Source organism: Ceratotherium simum, chromosome 7, assembly GCF_057802395.1.
Source record: "Ceratotherium simum simum isolate JZ-2026a chromosome 7, ASM5780239v1, whole genome shotgun sequence".
NCBI lineage: Eukaryota > Metazoa > Chordata > Mammalia > Perissodactyla > Rhinocerotidae > Ceratotherium > Ceratotherium simum.
Genome location: NC_141906.1, coordinates 60,051,847 through 60,071,874, shown reverse-complemented (window position 1 = coordinate 60,071,874; position 20,028 = coordinate 60,051,847). Strand labels below are relative to the sequence as shown.

General features: G+C 39.8%; 1 protein-coding gene across 3 annotated transcripts in view; it reads left to right on the top strand.

Annotated features, from left to right (window-relative positions):
- The window catches only part of EXPH5 (exophilin 5), a 70,199-nt gene that overhangs the window by 35,049 nt on the left and 15,122 nt on the right, over nt 1-20,028 (top strand). For 2 of the 3 annotated variants that reach the window (XM_014785186.2, XM_004427363.3), the window contains exons 2-4: nt 5,927-6,087; nt 7,707-7,869; nt 16,646-16,694. In XM_014785186.2, coding sequence (XP_014640672.2) covers nt 5,927-6,087; nt 7,707-7,869; nt 16,646-16,694 — 373 coding nt within the window. Of the gene's footprint in view, nt 1-5,926; nt 6,088-7,706; nt 7,870-8,170; nt 8,956-16,645; nt 16,695-20,028 lie in introns of those variants that run through there. The other variant, XM_014785188.2, reaches the window with a different exon arrangement.

The following is a 20,028-nucleotide window of genomic DNA, read 5'->3' as shown; positions in this document are numbered from 1 at the left end:
GTAACCCTCAGGATCTTCTCATTGGCATAAAGTGGATTGTATGCTCTAAATGGCTGGCTGAGTCTATAACAAACCAATGTCGATGAGGAAGAGCCCATGTGCAGGCTGGCTGGGAACTTGGTTGAATTCCATTTGCAAGCAGTCCTCTCTCTCAGACTGAGGCCAGTGGAGACTTAGAATACTGTCTTTAAGTTTCAAATATCAGGGCATCCCTACTTTATGTTCAGATTTTTTTCTTTTTTGCTAGTATTGAGCTAATTTGATATTTTCTTTTCTAAGTAAATGACTGAGTCTAAACCACTGGTTTTACAATTGTTGTGCTCCTTTTAGTACAAGAAGCTCAATCAACCATTATAAATGTACAGACAGTGTTTGTTTTACAGGACATAGGACTCTCGGGTGTATAAGATTAAGGAGGTGAGTGACAGGTGCCCAGAGAGTTTAGACTTTTATGTCATTCATAGTTGCCTTGACTTCAAAGGCCAGAACTATTTGGGTTTTACTTCCTTAGTAATAGGTAAACACAGTGCCACCTTTGACTACCTTACCCTTGAATTTTCTGGCTCTTGGCTGTACATGTTAACCCCCTTTTTGGACAACTTTGGAATATTTCTGCTTTTAAAGCCACTGGTTTTCTTTAAAATCTTGATTTCATGTTTCTGCATGTAACTACTGCCTGCATTTCATTTCTCATTTTTTCAGAAGACAAATATTAGCATAAGTACATCTACAGCTTAATTGTGTTTTATCTATTCTAGCCCTAGTCAGAATGAGGTTTCTATGGCTCAACATTCAAAATTTAATCAGAATGAAAGTCAGAAACCTGGGGGAAATATTTACAGCAAATAAGAAAAATAATGAGTTCATATTTTTATTAAACATACCTCGTTCTAGTGAAAAACTCTGAGGCATTGATTCATAAATTGATAAAATGTACAATTGCCAAATCATGAAATGTAATTAGTAAGTAGACATATGGTAAAGCATTCAAATTTCTCTACTTATCAAAGAAATACAGCATTTTCTTAAGTAAAGAAACAAAAATTCTTAAAAGAAAAATGGCCACCCTCAGGTATTAATACGGTACCTTGAAAGTATTAAATTCAAAAAATAAAAATACTCAATAATATCTAGTCTTCCAGGGATGCCTAATGGTAGTCTAGTACATTGCTGGCATGACTAATATTGCTACAGTCATATTGAGAAGCATTTTGCTAGTGTTTATAAAGAATCACAAAAATATTTTGACTCTTTGACCCAATAATTCTACTTCAGTGTCTGTCAGAGACACTGTAAAAATAGAAAATGCACAGTGAGGTTCATTACAGCAATATTTATAAGGGAAAATTGCAATGTTCTATACCAGAGGAATAGTAAATAAATTATGGAAAACATACTAGCTTGAATATTATGCAAATATTTAATGATTGCTCCAAAGATGAGTAATGTTAAAGGTGTTTTATATATAACATTGTTCCTTTTGAAGATTATGTATGTACTATCTCTATGAATGGCATCTTCTATGCCATTCTATCTTTTGTAAATTAGAAATTGAGGAGTATTCCTTGACATGTCTCTATCCCTAACCCTGCAAAGTCACTTCATCACTCGGTGGACACTTGGGGGTCAGTTTTACCCACTAAGTAGCCCTGAACACTTTCTACTTTTCTTCTACTTTACCGCCACCCTCCTGGGCCAAGCAAACACCTGTCTTTCCTAGACCCTACAAGTATCCTGCCTACTCTCCTGTTCCCCATTGGAATCTTCTCTCCACCTGCAGCTAGGATGAATCTTTTTTTTTTTGATTGAGGTATAATTGATATATAACATTATATTAGTTTGAGGTATACAACATAATTATTCAGTATTTGTATAAACTGGGAAATGATCACCACAATGAGTCTAGTTAACATCCATCATCATACATAGCTACAAAATTTTTTTTCTTGTGATGAAGACTTTTAACGTCTACTCTCTTAGCAATTTTCAAATATAGCATATAATGTTGTTAACTATAGTCACCATGCTGTACATTACATCCCAATGACTTAATAATTTTGTGACTAGTAGTTTGTACCTTTTGACCCCTTTCACCCATTTCTCCTAACCCCGACTCCCCATCCCCCAGCCCCCGCCCTTGCAACTACCAATCTGTTCTCTGTATCTATGAGCTTGGTTTTTTGTTGTTGTTTTTTAAATTCCACATATAAATGAGATAATATGGTATTTGTCTTTCTCTGTCTGACTTATTTCACTTAGCATACTGCCCTCAAGGTCCATCCATGTTGTCACAAACGGCCAGATTTCATTCTTTTTTTGTGTCTGAATAGTATTCCGTGGTATATATATTTATCCGTTTATCCATCAATGGACATTTAGGTTGTTTCCATATCTTGGCTATTGAAAATAATGATACAGTGAACATGAGAGTGCAGATATCTTTTTGAATTAGTGTTTCATTTTCTTCAGATAAATACCCAGAAGTGGAGTTGCTGGATCATATGGTGGTTCTATTTTTAATTTTTTGAGAAATCTCCATACTGTTTTCCATAGTGGCTGCACCAATTTACATTCCCACCAGCAGTGCACAAGTGTTCCCTTTCTCCACATTCTTGCCAACACTTATTTCTTGTCTTTTTGATAACAGCCATCCTAACAGGTGTGAGGTGATAGCTCATTGTTGTTTTGATTTGCATTTCCCTGACAATTAGTGATGTTGAGCATCTTTTCATGTACCTGTTGGCCATCTCTATGTCTTCTTTGGGAAAATGTCTATTCAGGTCCTCTGCCCATTTCTTAATCAGATTGTTTGTTTTTTTGCTATTGAGTTTGTATGAGTTCTTTATATATTTTGGTAATTAACCTCTTATCAGATATATGATTTGCAAATATTTTCTCCCATTCAGTAAGTTGCCTTTTCATTTTGTTGATGATTTCCTTTGCTGTGCAGAATCTTTTTAATCTAGGATGATATTTGGAAAATGCAAATCTGATGTCTCATGCACCTGCCAAGTCATCAATGCTTTCTCATTGCTCCAGGACTAAGTGCCAAACTGCTTAACCCAACCCCAAACACTGCAGGATCTAGCAGCTGTCTCTCTGCTCTCCCCTTCGCTTCCTCTTTTTCTCCCCCTCCACACTCAGCCAGGAGGACTTCATTTCAGTTCCTTGCTTCTTTCCTTGGGGGCTTTTGTTCTATGGCTGCTACTCCTCTGCCTGGAAAGCTCTCTCCCAGAACCACCTACCCACTAGCCCTTTGCCTCATCCTTGATCCTTCAACCTTCAGGCCATGTGTCATCTTCTCAGGGAACCTTTGCTGCTGCCTCAGACCAGATCCCCTTGTTATATGCTCTCATAGAACGTGTTTGATTTTTTATTATTTGCCCCCACACCTATCCCAGGAGAATGTAAATTCCATGAGGGCAAGGACTTGATTGTTCACTGCTCTTTACCCAAAGTTCAAACATGTGTTGAATGAATAAATCATACTTACCACTCTTTGTTACCTTACATCTGTATCGTTATTGGACTCATCATATCTGTTTCTTCCATTAGACTGTAAGCTCTCTAGGGTAGGAACCATATCTCCTCTGCTCACCATTGCATCTCTGCATCTACGTCATAGGAGGCCTTCCACAAATACATTTTATTACAACCATGTGAAAAATGCAGAGGAAAAATCACACCAAAAGGGCACAATGATTGTTAGGATTGTGAAAATATGACTGATTTTTTTTCTCTCTCTACAAGAAAAGTTATAAAGGAAAAAAATGGCAATATAAATAAGAATTCACAATTTTTTTTAAAAAGTCCTCATATAGTACTTATTGAATAAACAAAATTAAAAAGCTGAAAATAGAAATGACACCTATAGTTATTCTACTCTAAGAGATCATGTGTTTTGATTTTTTTCCCCAGTGTGTCCAGATGGGTGCATCATTTTTACTTAGCTATAATCACAGATAAAATGTAGTATTTTGTTTTTCCTACTTCATGTTATGTCATATGCATTTTCCCAGGATGCTGCATTGCCTACATAATTATTTTTAGCAACTGCATAGTGTTCAGTTAAATTAATGTACTTTGTGGGGGGAGGGGGGCCAATATTTCTTTAAGATAGATTTCCTGGAGTAGAATTCAGACTGTATGAGTATTCACAGAGAGGTACAGATTTCTGATTTCATTGGCTGGAATTTGGAAAAGAAACAGGCAGTGATGGATATGAATACAAGCGTGGAATGAGTGCTTGAGGAGAAATTAAGTGAAGTGTGATGATTTTAAAAGAGAGTCAATGTTATATCAAGCCTTTAGAAAAAAAAGTTAAGTTTATCAACTTATGTTTATTAGGAGAGTTCCTAAGTCAGGTAGCTTGACTGTCCTCTGAAATGAGATGGATGTGTTGAGAAGTGGAGGGGGGTGGTGCTGAATGTTGGAGTCTAATAATTGGGGAGGCTTCAAGAAAGTGGAGGTCATGTACAAATGTGGGACATTAATGAAGGTGGTGTTAATAAGTTGGAGGCAGCTAGTACTCTAGAAGCAAGTACTTGTGATCTCTTAGCCTGTTGGTAAGGGAAGTGGCTAGAGACAGGAGTGACCAGGTGTCAGAGGGTGGCAGTGGCAAAATGGGAGGCACCAATACAAATTTTGTGGGCAGGACATAAGGATTGCTGCCTAATGCTTTTCAAAATGCAAGTCTGGGCAGGATGGTCTCTGGCTTCCTTCTGGATTGTTTTATAAAATGACAGTATCATAGCCCCAAGCAGGAGCCTTAGTTGCAACCATCTCAGATCATTCCCTTTAACTCCTAAATTGCCACTCTGCAGCTGTCTTGCTCACCACCTTCTTTGTAATACGAAGTCCCTAACACTTGTGCTTCACAGAGGACCCTGAATAAAGGGCAACCGCCACAGTCACATGAAATTCTTTTCAAAACAGCAGAACCTTCCAAGCTTGGAATCCAACAACAAGCCTGACTTTTTCATCATTGTTGCGCCCAACTGACCACTTTATGAGATTTGTCATCATGTTCTTCAAACTCTCCTTTCTGCTCTGTTTGTCTCAGTCCAGGGTTGTCTCCCTCTGGATTAAGCACTTCTCATTTCCAAACAATTCTAGGGTCCTCCTGAAATAGAGCAAAATGATCTGCTTTAAAAAAAAAAAATCACAACCAATGATTTAATTAAGGACTTAGAATGGCATTTTTATTTGAAGGAGGACTAAGCAGGAAAGGGCAGAGGAGAAGGAAAAAGAAGTAATGGTAGAATTTCAGTTCTGGTATTCTGAAGATGTGGGGCAGACATTTGTGCTTTGGATGGCCCTTCCCGTCCATCTCAGTTGTGTCCCTTACTACTGAGCATTAGCCATGTGCTCATTCACCAGCTTCTGTGTTTTTGTGTTAAAAGAATTGCATTATCTAAGTCTATTACATTCAACAATTTCTTTTCTGCATGTAAGCTTTTATCTTTGACCACTGGAAGGGCAAGTAAGGACCCTATCTATTATATTCACTATTGAATCCCCGTTGCCTACACAGGACCTGGTACGTGGACATTCTCAATAAATGTTTAATGAATGAATGAATGAATGAGTAATCAGAACTAGAATATTCTAGTTTCTCCTTGTCATTAAAATATCTATCGTTCAATTGTATTATTAGATCAGATTTGCACAATGCTCAACCCAGGTTATCCTCACCAACTTATTTTAACTACTAGCAAAAACTTTTAGATTGTCATGGTATTTAAAAGAATATGCTAAAATATATACACAGTGTGAAAAGGAAATTCTGAGTAGAGCCAGTTTTTTTTTTTTTCTAGACTTACAGTTTATGCAGCTCCTCCTCTAGGTAAAGTTTAGCCCACCACGTGAGTTTGCACTTGATGTAAATGAATGTAAAGGGTGTATTGATGTTTTTGTTTTATTTCAGCAAACTCCAGAAGACAAAGAGGGATATCAGATGGCTTCAGGGAGTGACTGGTGAATGGTTTGAAGAAATTCAAAGAAAAAAGTTTTGCAATGAAACAAATGTTAGCCAAATGTTAAAACAACCACTTACATCCAGGCTAAGGAAGGGGATGGCTGAAAACGGTGAGAAAAAGATTTAGATCTAAACTGTTTTTTCTTACCGCGTTGTAGATAATGGCTCATTGGATCTCCAATTTAACCAATCCATGTTTAGGACTATTTTTAAATCATAAGGTACGAAGTTTTATAACATAACACATAATGAAAAGAGTAAACTGAAAACGTACTGTAATAATGTTTTGGGGGTGTGTTTTTAGAATCAGGCAAGATAGCATAGTGGTTAAGAATGCAGACATTGATATCCAAAAAGGCCTGGATTCAAATCTCCACTGTCCTATCCACGTGACTCTGTTCAAGGTACTTGTTCTCTGTAAGGCTCAATTTTCTCATCTTTAAATGAGTATGATAATACCTACCTTATAGGGTGGTCTGAGAATTAAATAAAACAGTATATGAAGAACTGAGCTGGAACACACTAAGCACTTAAATAAATGGGATGATGACACAGAAGAGGGGAGGGGAGGGGGGTGGGGGAGGAGGGGAGAGGGAAGGTGGTAGAGGAGCTGCCACCCTTCTGGTACTTTGGGAACTTAAACCCCATGAGTGGGAATAAATGCCGTCTTTGGACATTCAAACTATGTAACTACCAGCATGTGACTTTACTGTCACCAAACACTTATTTTTTAAATCTGTAAATGAGGATAATAAAAACTGCTTTCACAGGACTATTATTGTGAAATTAACAAAGTGCATTAGAAATTACAAAATTCTAAAACAATATAAAGTATCTTTCTGCTGATAGTCATATTGACTGCTTTTGCTTTTATGTTGCTAATATTAGTAACATCAAGAAACATGTATCAATGTTTCTAAACTTTTATATTGACAATGCTTTGCAACTGCCAAAATAAACAAATCTATCTAAAAAGACTCACAGTTCAGATTTTTAGATTAACCCCATATATACCGTGGTGACTTTCCTCTTACCTTGAATTCCTCTAATATTTATAAATTCAGCATGTGCAAAAGTGTTACAGTATTCTGGACTTTGTGTATGTTGATGTTGCCTTAGAATTTTTAATACTCACATATAAAACTGTATATTATCTATACATAATATTATACATATTCATATTACATGCATACACATAAAAACCATATATATAGCAAATACATATCACAGAGATAGCTTTTTGACAGGAATAAGGAACACTCTAAGTGGCTTGATTTCCTTTTCCTTTACTTTCTTTGATATAAAAAGTTACATAGTATCTATCACTATGATTTTGAAGTACTAAAATAAAAATTTCTGCAAAACAGGATGTTAAGAGCAACATGAGAACTGAATGAGGTCCCTGACATGTCATCTGTGGTTTTGGATGGCCCTGGGAAGACACATTGAGAAAGAGTCAAGCAGCCGGTGTGTGGGGAGGGACATTCTACAGAACTGCCATCCACAGTGCAAATAGAAGACTCCCTACTCTTTGTGAGGATTTTCTCTACTCAGCAGAACCATCAGAGGCACAGGACTCCCCTTAGTTATTAAGGTCTTCATGTGGGGATGCGTTTTCTGTTTCTAGACTGCATAGAGAAAGGGGTAGCAAGAGCCAAGCCTTAGTTCTCCGAGATATATTTACCTAGGAATATTTTAATGATGAAAAATTTTTACAATTTTCTTTTAGATCCTATGGAATCACAAACATCAAGATCTAAAAATATACCTAATCAAAGAAGCCCAACCTCCATTTCTTCTCGGCTGAGCTTCAAATCATCATTTGCTTCCCTGTTCTCATTCAGAAAATCCAGAAAGGAGACTTTAAATCTTCAATCGTTGGAACAGAAAGGGTGAGTTAAATTCAGATCATGTGACAGCTCATTAGTTATCTGATCCCAGAGGCCAGTAGCCTGTTTTGTGTTCAGAATGTTTAATGTTTGTTCTTAGAATTTAAATTCAGATAGTAACAAAGGAAACAGGATTTAGCTCGCATAGGGACAAAGTCCTTATGAAACCATGAAACTTGGCTCTCCTGAAATCCAACTTCTAACCAACTGTGTAGATCCCAGGTGGTACACTTGGTGAATGATGGGTTAAATGTTGGGAAATAATTATTGACAGTTTCTCCACTGCTCCAAGAGCCTGGTCTACGCCCTAGTCAGGAAGATATCTTTAAATCAAAACTACTTCTTCCTTGGGGGCTATGTGTGTCTGTGGTCACAAGGAGAGATGGGGTATAAAGACTAAATGAGAGTAAATGAGATGAGCAAAGAGAATAGAGAAAAATCAAATCTTAAAGCAGAAAAATCAGATTTTAAATTTTAAAGCAAATTTTAAAATGTATTACTGCCACTAGAAGTATTGAGGGCAGCTGTTCTGATGTGGTTGTCCAGAATTTAAGGAGGATAAGAATTAAAGGAGGGTGAGCTTTTGGAGCAGTGGAGGCATAGTTCCAGATTGTTCCTAGTGTAGAACTGTGTAAATCGGTTCATCTTGACTCATTCTGTTGTTGGATTGTTTTGTGAAAAACAAGCAAGGCTTTGCTTACATGCAGTTGAGCTGACTGCTAAATATTTCAGCATGTCTTCCTGGTTGAAAAGCTTCCCACCCTCTTAAGGTGTTGGCTTGGCACGTGATACGTTCAGTATCTGCCGTCAAACCATTTGAGTGCATTGCAGCGCTGAATAAAAGGTGTTGGAGGTTACTCTTGCTGAAAAACAATAGGCAGCAAGCAGTTGGTGGGGCATGTAATGAGGCTCCCGGACTTAGAGAACAGAGCTCTCTCTTCCCCTCTTGGGTGGATGGAAGGCTTTTTGCTTCCAGCTTTCACCTGTGGCTGCTTTTGTCTTTGATGAAATAATGAAGAGCTGAACAAAATGTAGATTTATGTGACTGTCTCTACCAGAGTCACTTACAAGCAAACATTCTTCAAATAGGTGAGTTGTTTTTCTTTGTAAAAATGTTTGGAACACTAGGAATTCTCTCATTTGGAAATTTAAAATGGAGGAGTATTTCCTTTACAGGAAATATTTCTTTTAAGGAGACCAAAAATATCTCTAATTGTGCTGTAATTTGTGTTTTAGGTGATTTTCTTTAAGGCAGAGTTTTATATAGCTGAACAATCTAACATTAGTAAACTAGGAAAAATTGAGGAACGTATAACTCTATGGACAAGTTATTTCCAAGCTCATGTTGCAAGTTACTGCAAAAGCGTATCAAAGAAGATAAATGATGTATAATCTTCATTCTGGGTATTACATGTTTTAGTTATAAACCAAATTGAAATAATTGAAACTCTTGCAAAATTCTGTTTACCAACCGTCCTTCTTGTATGTATACCAAAATGACTTGTAGCTCACTTTTAACCGGATGAACATACCGCACAGAAATGAAACAAATTTCATCACATAAGTGTATGTGTATGTTTAGCAGTTTTCAGAATTTATCATCTTTAAATACATTTTATTTTCAAAACACTAGTGGGAGTAAATATTAATTGTGCTGGTGCGGAATATAATGAAGGCACTGTTTTTTGCTCCTAAGAGGTTTCAGAAGATAAAATGTAAAAATATGTCCTTTTTGTTTTGAAATATAAATGTGACCTAAAAATTTGGATATAAATCCTACATGTGTATGTGGGGGGGGAGGGAGACGTGTTTTTAAGGAAGAGTTGTACTATGGTAGGAATATAAATGGTGTGTCATACATTCCAAGGGGCTCTTTGCTCTTAAGTAGAACCTAACTTTCTTTGGCAGTTCTGCTCTTTTGAAATACAAAATCAAGCTTTAAAATACAGACTCTGATTCCAGAGCTCCTCCTTGCCCGTGAGTGCACTGGGAGGAACTGATGAAGGGCCCCAGGGAAGCACAGTCATCCTGTGTCAGGCAGCAGTCAGGTTTCTACTTGCTGAAGCCATCAAGGCTTGACTTGGTCATACTCGGTGCTCCGGAGAAAAAGTCAGCAAAGCAGTTTAGAGGATGTTTTGCAAATCACAAAAGAGAACCAATCCCTCAAAGCAAAAGACAGCCTTCTGTTCAGCCCTAAAAGACTTGAGTATCAGAAAATTTATTTTCCTCTTTTAAGCTGTGGTTTAACTGAGAAATGACACTGGATGATGGGTAACTCTCCCAGGAGAAAATGAAGATATACTTGTTCACTTTAGAAAGGCCAGCCAATAAAAGTATATGGTATGTTGAAGCTTTGATTTCCTATTATCATTGGATAAAAAGCCATGGGAATATAGTGACTTCATGAATTAATACAAAGGCAAAAAGATTTATCATTTCTGCTTCTCCTCCCAAATTTATGTGCTTCCCAAATTATCCCATTATTATTTTAATCCTATTTGTAAATGATTGAACTATACCCTCTGTGACTCCCCCTCAACTCCAGGAAAAAAGAAAAATATTTTCCGTTCAAGTTTTAATTTATTTATTGCTAGCCAATAAATTCAAGAAAAGTGTATATACGTTGCATGTAGCTTTCCCTCACATTTTCCTGTAAGTCCTGTTTCCTCGTGTCTTGTTATGGGGCATCTAGTGCCTGTGACATATAGTGCTCAGCCCCCACCACAAAATTTCAGAAACTCCATTGTCTCACAAATTCCTTCCATGTAGTTCAGCAAGTAGCCGATAGTGTATGTCATGAGCTTATAAGTGCAGTCTTCCTGGCTGACAAACAGCATCTACAATTGTTCCTTTTTTATTCCAGACCCCAGGTTATTCCAGGATGCCCTCTCCACTATGAATAAGTGATGTGCATGGCACTCTCTGTTTCATGCTCCAACATACTCCACAGTGAAGTTACCCCTTTAAGGGGACCTTTTACCCCCTTGTTCACACACATTCTCAAAGCTATGCAGGCATGTGCCACCAGTTCATTATGGCGACTTAGAGCTATCAAGTTTTCCCCCCTACTTTTTCCTTTATTTTAGTCCCAAGGACTAGAGAAAAGTGAACGTACAAGGGAACTAGCTCAAAAGGCTCATGATTAACATGGACAGTTAAATTTAAGATTGCTTCTTTTCTATGAGGACCATCACACTGCTTAGCATACAGTGAGCACTCACCACATAGTTGTGATTAGAGAGTGACAGCTGCTATCCTGGAGTGAGGGTATGCAGGCCCACTACCCAGTTCCTTTGGGATGATTCTTTTTCTCTTGAGATGCAAAGAGCTTTGCTTGGGCCACCTTAGCTTAGGTGCTCTTCAGACATGCCCAAATCTGCCTGATCCATCATAGGGTGTACATAGCTCAGGCAAGCCAGCTGCAAACTCAGTTTATGTAAGCAAAAGTTTCAAATACTATTATGGAAAATTAAAAAGGCAGATTATGTTTTTTTCTGGAATTCTGGTTGTTATCTCTCTCTCTCCACCCACCTCTCTCTACAAATGTCCTACTGTGCTCTTTCCCATTCCTAGTTGAATGCCTCGGCTTGAGTTGGAAGATGCAGAAATCTAAGACACTGAGATATAAGGAGAAGTCAGAGTAAACAACATCCTTCTTTGGAAATGCTCCTTCAGTGATCTTGGGTGTGGTGTCCACAGATATACAGTAGGGTTGTGGTGACAGAAGGGAGAAGCAAGACAGGGGAGTAGTTCCCAGTTGATCTCGTTGGTCATTGTTAGACTCTCATCAGCAATTTAAAAATAATCAGGCCCCAGAGGTTCTGATTCAGAAGGTCTGAAGTAGGGCAAAGGAAGTGTTATTTCTTTACTTATTTTTAATTCTCCAAGATTTTTGGATGCTCATTCAGGTTTGAGCACCACTGCGGCTTAGTTTCCTACTATTCCCATTAGGGTAAGGGCTGTCAGAATTCCTGGCATGGGTGCTAGTAGCGGAGGTGATAGCCTCCCTTTTGTTTATTTATCAAGCTTTTTCTCAAAGTCCCACTAGGCATCAGATACTGTGTTTAGTGCTAGAGATAAAACCATGAAAACAAATCAAAGTCCCCGCCTGGAGGACTTTATAATCTAATAGGGAATACTAGATTACTGCATATGGTTGGGCAGGAGATGCACCACGAACTCTAGGAAGGGCCAATCACATCACAATCATCACGGATTCATATATGTATTATGGCAACTTTCCAGCAAATGACAGTAAGGATCTTGACGAAGGACGGAATTCACACAGGGGTACCATCTGGCCTGGGTGCAACCTAGATGACAGCTGAGTACACTGAGGATTATGGTCCACTATGGTGAGTGCTATGGTATTCCTGCCCTGAGAACATACAAGAGAAGCACTTATCTCAGACTGGAAGATCCAGAAGGCCTCCTGGAAGAAGAGAGCCAATTTCTGAAGGATATATAGGCTAGGCAATTAAGAGTCAGGAGGCTGCACCAGGCAGAAAGAATGACACAGCAAAGGTGCAGAGACTGGAGAAAGCAGGAACTCATCTAGTCACTGAGGTTTAGTGACCCAGTATAAGGTGAGACTGATAAGAGATGGGGTGGGAGAGGTGACAGAGGCCAGAACACAGAGACATTATACATGAATGTTAAGGAGCTTGGACTTGATCCTGTAGACATTGGGGAGCCATTAATCACTTATTTGAATAATATCATTCTTTTCCTTATTTTATATATATATAAAATATGTATTTCCTTATTATGTATGTATAATATACATAACAGATGAAATCATCCACAACCCACTGACCTGGACAAACACTAATATTTTGGTGTATTTCATGCGTGTGTGCATGTGCATATATTTTTTCCATTGATAATGGAAAAACAGAGAAGTGACATAATCAGATTTTCATTTTAGAAAAATAACTTTAGCTGAGTGGTTGTCAACCAGGGGCAGTTTTGCTTCCCAAAAGACATTTGGCGACGTCTGAAGATGTTTCTGGTTTTCACAACTGAAGGGGGGAGCTATTGGCATCTAGTGGGTAGAGGCACACGACAGAGCACCAAAGTAAAATGGCAGTGGTGCCAAGGCTAAGAAACTGCTCTAGCCGTAGCACGAAGAACAGATTTCAGGGAGCAAAACTGAAGTCAGAGAGACCAGGTAAGACACTGTCAAGGTGGTGGTGGCCTAAACTAAAGTGGAGGCAATGAGGAGGGCAAAAGCAGACAGACTGTGCACAGTTTCGTATGTAGAATCATGAGAACCTAGTAATTGGCTGTGTGGGTGAGGGAGAAGGAGGAGCGGAGGTGAACTCTCTGACTTCGAAAACTAGGTGGATGATGGTGAAGAATACAGGAGGAGGAGCAGATGTGATGAGGATAAAAACGAACACATTTAATCATTTACTCAACAAATACTGCTCAAGGAATGCCGTGTGCGGCACTATGGAACAAAACATGCAGTCCTTGGCTTCACAGGCTTTAGTCTTGCAAGGACAACAAAAAGGAAACAGAGAAACCTAGAATAGTGCTAAGATGGGGAAGTTCTGCATGCTACGGGAGCACGGATGAGTGGTATGTATTTTAGACTAAGTCTAGAGTCCAGACAGGTCTTCTAGAGAAAATGATGTTTCTGATGACTCTTCAAGGATGAGGTCGTTATCCAGGCAAACACATGGTAAAAAAAATGTTTCAGGCAAAGGAACAGTACATACATAGGCTGAGAGGTGTGGCAAATTCCTTACAGCAGAAGGGACGTAGGAAGGGGAGAGATGAGGCTGGAAAGTGTGCAGGGACTCAATCACATAGGGCCATGTGAATGCAGAGAAGAATTTGAACTTTCATCTGAGAGCAAATGGGAATCGTTAAAATGTTAATCAGGGAAGTGGCATAATTCAGTTTATACCACTCACTCACTCACAGTGTAGAGAATGGATTGGACTGGGACAAAACCTGTAGACAGGAGGACAGTTAAGGGACTATTGCATTAATAAAGGCGAGAAATGGTAAATGTCTCAACTAGGGTAAAGGCAGGGAGAGGAAGGGATACGGATGGTTTTGAGAGGGATTTTTGAGTTAGAATCAAAAGGATCTGTTGATTGATTGGATAGGGGAAGGAGTGGGCATGGAAGGAGGACATGGAGTCCATGTTGGACACGGAGGGTCTGAATTGCCTGTGGTCATTCAGGTGGAGCTCTTCAGTGGCCAGTGATTAGAGCGTGCTCCACCAGCATTTGGGGGAAATCACCCAGAGTTCTGGTTAGAAAAGAATATTTTCAAAAAAGAATATTCTTGAGCCACACTCTAATCTACTGAAGGAGAATTTCTGAATGGCATCTGCAAAGGTATGGAGACAAGAGAGAATATTTTATGAAAGTGGAACAAATTTGTTAAGTCTAGACTACAGGTACCTGTAGAGGATTGGAGTGTGGGGAGATAAGGATTAAAGGGTGAGGTATTGTCTGGGGCACTCACCAGGTAAAAGAAGAGCCTCGTGTCATGTTAAGATTTTGGATAATACCTTGTAAGATTTTAAGCTGGGGATTGATGGGATCAAATTTGCATTTTAGATGATCTCTCTATTGGTGGTATGAAGGGTGGAGAGGAGTCCAGGAGAGAAATTGTGAAAGTTTAATATAAGGCAGAATGAGTGAATTTGGAGAAGTGAGGATATATGTGAGAATCTTTGAGGCATGGCATCAGTAGGACTTGTGAGGGAATTCAGAAGGTGCGGTAGCTTTGTATTCCTTGATAGCACCAAGTCCAAAGGACTTTTACCAGCATAGCTTTCATAATATCACTGTTGCTTTCATTCACTCTACAAGTGGAAGCCATTCAGGTCAAAAACAGAAATTAACTTTTAGGAGGTCCTGGGAGTAGGTGCGGAGACTCTGGGCCTCTGAGCCACCTGAGTCCTATACCTGCTACCTGATCCACAGCGGCACACAGGGCCTTGCACACCCGCTCACAGCACACCCTCGCACTCGGTGGTGCTCTGTCCCAGTTGTGCTGCAGACATCCTCTAAAGTCAGATCTTCCACCCACCTGCCACTCTCAGAAACTGATTCCTGCCCCTGCTGCCCTCACTCCAAATCAGATGGGGGCCTGGGGAGCTGGGGAGAGTGTAGAGCTGTGTGGGTGCACCATGAAGGCTGCAGCCCCCCGGGGTCTGGAAGGAATCTTCACCATCTGGCATGTTCTCTTGGCTCCTGGCAAACTGAATTACTTGCCAGTTCCCAATCTCCGTTGTCTTTCCCACCTCCGGGCTTTGCTCATGCTGTTCTTTGCCTCTCATAGCAGTTCAAGTGCCGTCTGCTCCCTGTCACCTTCCCTATTCCTCCCCAGAAAGTGCTCATTGGCTCCTTTGCATTTTCAGCTCATTTTGCTTACACTCTATTATCCTTATCACATCTTGGCTTGTATTTTGGCTCCTTATGTATCCAATCCTTCCTATTCTAAAAGCTCTCCGAGGACAGGGTCCCTATCTCAGTCATATTTGTTTCCTGCAAAGCATGTGGAAGGCATACAGGCCCAATAAAGCTGTAGGGGAAAAAAAGAATAAAAATAAAAGCAGCATTTAACTTCTAGATATTATTAGTATAAAGCTGGTATTTCAAACTAAGATGAAAAAAAATCCATGATATTAATTTCAATTTCTGTTTAAAATCTGAGCTTAAATTTTATGGATATCTTTAAGATATAAAATTGGCTTCCCAGGTTCTATGCTCAACTTTCGTGACCCACAAAGCCGCTAAGAGTTTGAATGAAGGAAAACTGCATCTTGCCACTCTTGGCTGATCTGACCCAAAGTCCCAGTTCATTTAATTCTTGATTCCCTTTGCTGTTCTCTCAGTGATTTCATGCAGAGCAATGAGTCTTTATGGTCTATTAAATTTTGAGCTGTAATTCAGGCAAAGCACCCCTTGGCATAGGATTATAGATTCAAAAGATCAAAATCTATCTCAATTTTGCACCTATGTCTCGTAAATTTTTTGCCTTCTACTGAATTTGAGGGAAGCAACATAATTAGTAAAAGCATAATTGTCCACCAAGATGAGTTCATAATAAGTAAGACATCTTTATAAAAATAAACACCCAGAAGCCATCTTTATAGGGTTTGCTTTTTTCAAAATTCCCTTATGAGTTGTTGAATGTGATCTTGACCTAATCTCTCTTTAAAATAAAAATGTACGGAAACAGAAAGTCTGTTCCCCATTTGCAAAAAGAGTCAGTGTGCCATACTGGTTAAGAAGGAATGCTCTGGATTCCGTGAACCTGTGGCCGGCTCTGAGCTCAGCCACTAACTGTGTACCTTGGGCAGTGTCTTCTAACTGCTCTGGATCTCCATCTCTTGGTCTGTAAACTGGGAGTAGTCACAGCATCCACTTCACAGGAGTGACGTGTGTAAATAAGGTAACATGCGCATAGAGCATGAGAACACTGCCTGACATGTTGACACATAGCCAACACTCAACAAATGTCGCTATTTTTCTTATGTCTTTATGCTGTGTTCAAATACAAATCCACTATTATGTAATTTTTTCTTGGCTACCTGAGTGACGAAGGTGTAAAACATTGGTCCTAAGCAACCACAGGAAAAGGTTTCTGAAATTTTCTTCAACAATACACTAACCAAGAATTGTCTTCCTACGGAACATTAGAAGTATATCTTCTCAAGATATCAAGATATAAGGACAAATGTGCTGTTGATTTTCCTCCTGGTGAAAGTTAGGCACCTCTTCAAAGAAATTGTTTCAAATTGTTTCCACAGATGTGACAGCCACGCAGGACCTCCTGTGTCTGTGAGGGGAACAGCTTCGGTAAGTAACCAGGGAACTAAAGGTTGTGCTAAGGAATTCAGAATTTACTTAATCCCTGGTTGGCTACCTATTTAAATAGGATTCTCCTTGGCTCCATTTTAAATTTACTTTAGAAGTTTAGATTTCTCCTAGAGACTTCAAACTTTCCCAGTCATGGTTGGTTTCCAGTTGGATCTGGTACTAACATACACAAACAGCAGGCTCTTCCAGGAAAGAGTGAGGCCGTCCTGTGTCCACTCACACCATCAGTGGCATCTCTGATCTTTTACCATGTGTCACTCCTGTATAGCCCTAAAGCACTGGGCGGAGGAAGAGGCATCCACTGCCACTTTTGCAAACCAGCGAGGGTCTGGGCTGGACCCTTTCTAGATAAGATCATCATTTGTATTCAAAGAGGAAGCCCCTGACAGGTGAGATGCATTTGGCCTGAAGAGGTTCACAGGAGGGGACTGACTCAACATGACCCTCTACCAAGGGCTTAACTTTAAACTTATCTCTGTGTGAACATGCTTACAAGATTGAGAAGTTGTAAGTTTTCTGTTTCTTGCTTTTTCGTGGTCATAACTTTTGATCTACACGTGCCTGGGTCTTTTTGTGTAACTCATGTAGCTTGGAGATGAAAGAAAGAGAGTTTGGGAGGGGACCTAAGAGTGCAGAAGGAGAGTAGCAGCATTTTTCAGCTTATTGTGGCCTTAGTAGTCCCTACTTTTCTCTCTCTCTTCTTTTACAAAAAGCATGGGGTAGAATTCTGGTGAGGAGTGCATATAAACAGAGGTTCCTCACTTCAAAAACGAAAGTAAGCCTCCTTTCTTCTTCAGAGTAATGCTACTTCTTTCTGGATAACACTGCACCCTATTTCTTTCCTTTATATGCTTGAGCCCCAACCATAACACCAGCACCAACTGCTACACTCGAATGGAGAATTTGTTGTCGTGTAGTCACTTGGCAGAGATCATTGCTTTTAATCCCCAGAGGAAATCTATAAAGTAGGTACTATTATTATCCCATTTTAAAGACGAAGAAACTGAGATTTAGAAAATTTTCAAAGATTGTGCTCAAAGTCACTTTGGTAAATGGTAGAGTCAGGATTAGAACACGTGGGTCTCTACAATCCGCAGCCAGAAAGTCAATCGTGCCTACAGCTCCGAAGCCCTGTTTTCTTATAAGCCCCAGTTGCTCGCTACCTATAGAGTCTCCTTTACTTGAGTGGTGGACTGAAGTAGCACACATCCAGCTTTGCTCTCTGAGGACAGAGCCCTGCTCCAGGATGCTTCTGTACTCTCGCTTTTCCTCAGAGAAGTGCTCAGAGCTAACCATCCTCTACTGTTTGAGAGCCAGGGAGTCTGAAGCAGATGAAGAATATAAAAAGAAACGCGAATGCCTAAAAGTTATAAAACTAGAGCTAATTTGGAGTTCTTGGGATTTGAAAATCCAGTCTGAGGATTAGTAGAGATCTTTCTCTGGCTCTCTTGATTGCTGCTTGCATATAACCATTTCAGTGCTCAGAGCATGTCAATCTAAAAGTCAGACTTCATAAAAAGTTGGAGAGAGAAAATAATGAAATGACTATCTGAAAAAAAAAAAGGTTTAGTATAACATGTAGATTTCCATTATTTATTCATGGAAGACCTATCCTCTTAGCCTGAAGAGAGCTGGAAGTTGGCCCTTGATGCTACAGGGATTCTTGCCAAGATTTTCATAAACTTCCCATCACTTGGTTGGCAGCCTGGCAAGAATGGTACAAAGGGGATTCTGGCATTTTATAGGAGATTGTACTACATTATTAGGTGACCTTCCACTCAAGAGAGAAGAAAGCTGCTATTTAAACATTTGCATTGGCTTAAAAGAAGCAAAGGATTTCAGTAAACAGAATTTTTAGAGCTAGAGAGAAATTTAAGATCGTGTAGCTCAGAGTTTCTCTCAAGCTCAGCACTATTGACATTTTGGGCTAAATATTGCTCCATTGTGGGGGCCGTTCTGTGTATTATAGAATGTTTAACAGCATCCCTGGCTTCTACCTACTAGATGCCAGTAGTTCTCCTCCACTCAACTCTGACATTCAAAAATATCTCCAGAAACTCCCAAATGTTCCTTGAGAAGCAAATTGCCCCATTTGAGAACCGTCTCCTTATAGGTGACGAATCCAAGGTCAAAGTAGTACCATCTTTGAGATAAAACATATGGCCTTGGCCACTTGATCACTCCTCATCTCTGAACAAATTCTGGCTGGGCCTACTGTTAGTCAATATGCCAGCTCTATACCCCTAGAAATGCACCTGCATGTACTTTCCACACTGGATCAATGTGAGCTCCCTGCGGCTGGAACTGTGTCTCCTCACCTGTGTATCCCTACTGCCTGGCACAGCCTGAGCACTCAGAAATTGAAAGAAGAAAGGAACGAGTGGTTTTAAGCCACAAGGTGCATCGGTGAATTTGCCTTGTGCAGGAAAGCAGACACAGATAAAATTCAGGAACACCTTGAAAAATTAATTTGTTGACTTTACCAAGGCATTTGATAACATCAGTGAGCTTAGGCTTCAGCCTTGACAGCTGTTCTGCAGGTCTGGCTGCCCTGGGAAGTTCTCACGTATTCTCAGGTTACTCTGTGACAGAAGGTTTGTTTGTTTCATGGTGTCAGACTTGCAGATACTATCAGTAGAGCGAATTCGGCTTGGGTAAAAGGCTGCATTTTGCTCAGGCTTTGTCATGCACCATGTTTGAGAATGTAACTGAGATCCTAAAAGCCAGCAGTTTGAGACTCTGGCCTCTAAGCCTGTGGGACACTTTTCTAGCTCATTAGGCTGCAGGCACCAGCAGGAGTCCTCCAGGAAATCCTCTGTAACCGCACAAGAATAGTAATGGCTAACAGTGAGGACTTACTAAGTGCTAGGCACCCTTCTAAAGTGTTTTATAACTATTAGTTCATTTAATCCTCACAGCAACCCTATGAGGTAGTGGGTGTTGTTATTGCTGCTGCTGTTATTATTATTGTGTTTGTTTTACCAAGAAAGAAACTAAGATACAGAGAGTTTAAGTAACTTGCCCAAAGCTATACAGCTATTAAGGAGCAGAACCATGGGCTGGCCCTGTGGCTTGGTGGTTAAGTGCGCGCGCCGCAATGCTGGTGGCCCAGGTTCGGATCCCGGGTGCGCATCGAGGCACCACTTCTCCGTCCATCCTGAGGCCGAGTCCCACATACAGCAACTAGAAGGATGTTCAGCTATGACATACAACTATCTACTGGGGCTTTGGGGGGAATAAATAAAATCTTAAAAAAAAAAAAAAAAAAAAAAGGAGCAGAACCAGGATTTGGACCTGTGCAGAACTCATGTGC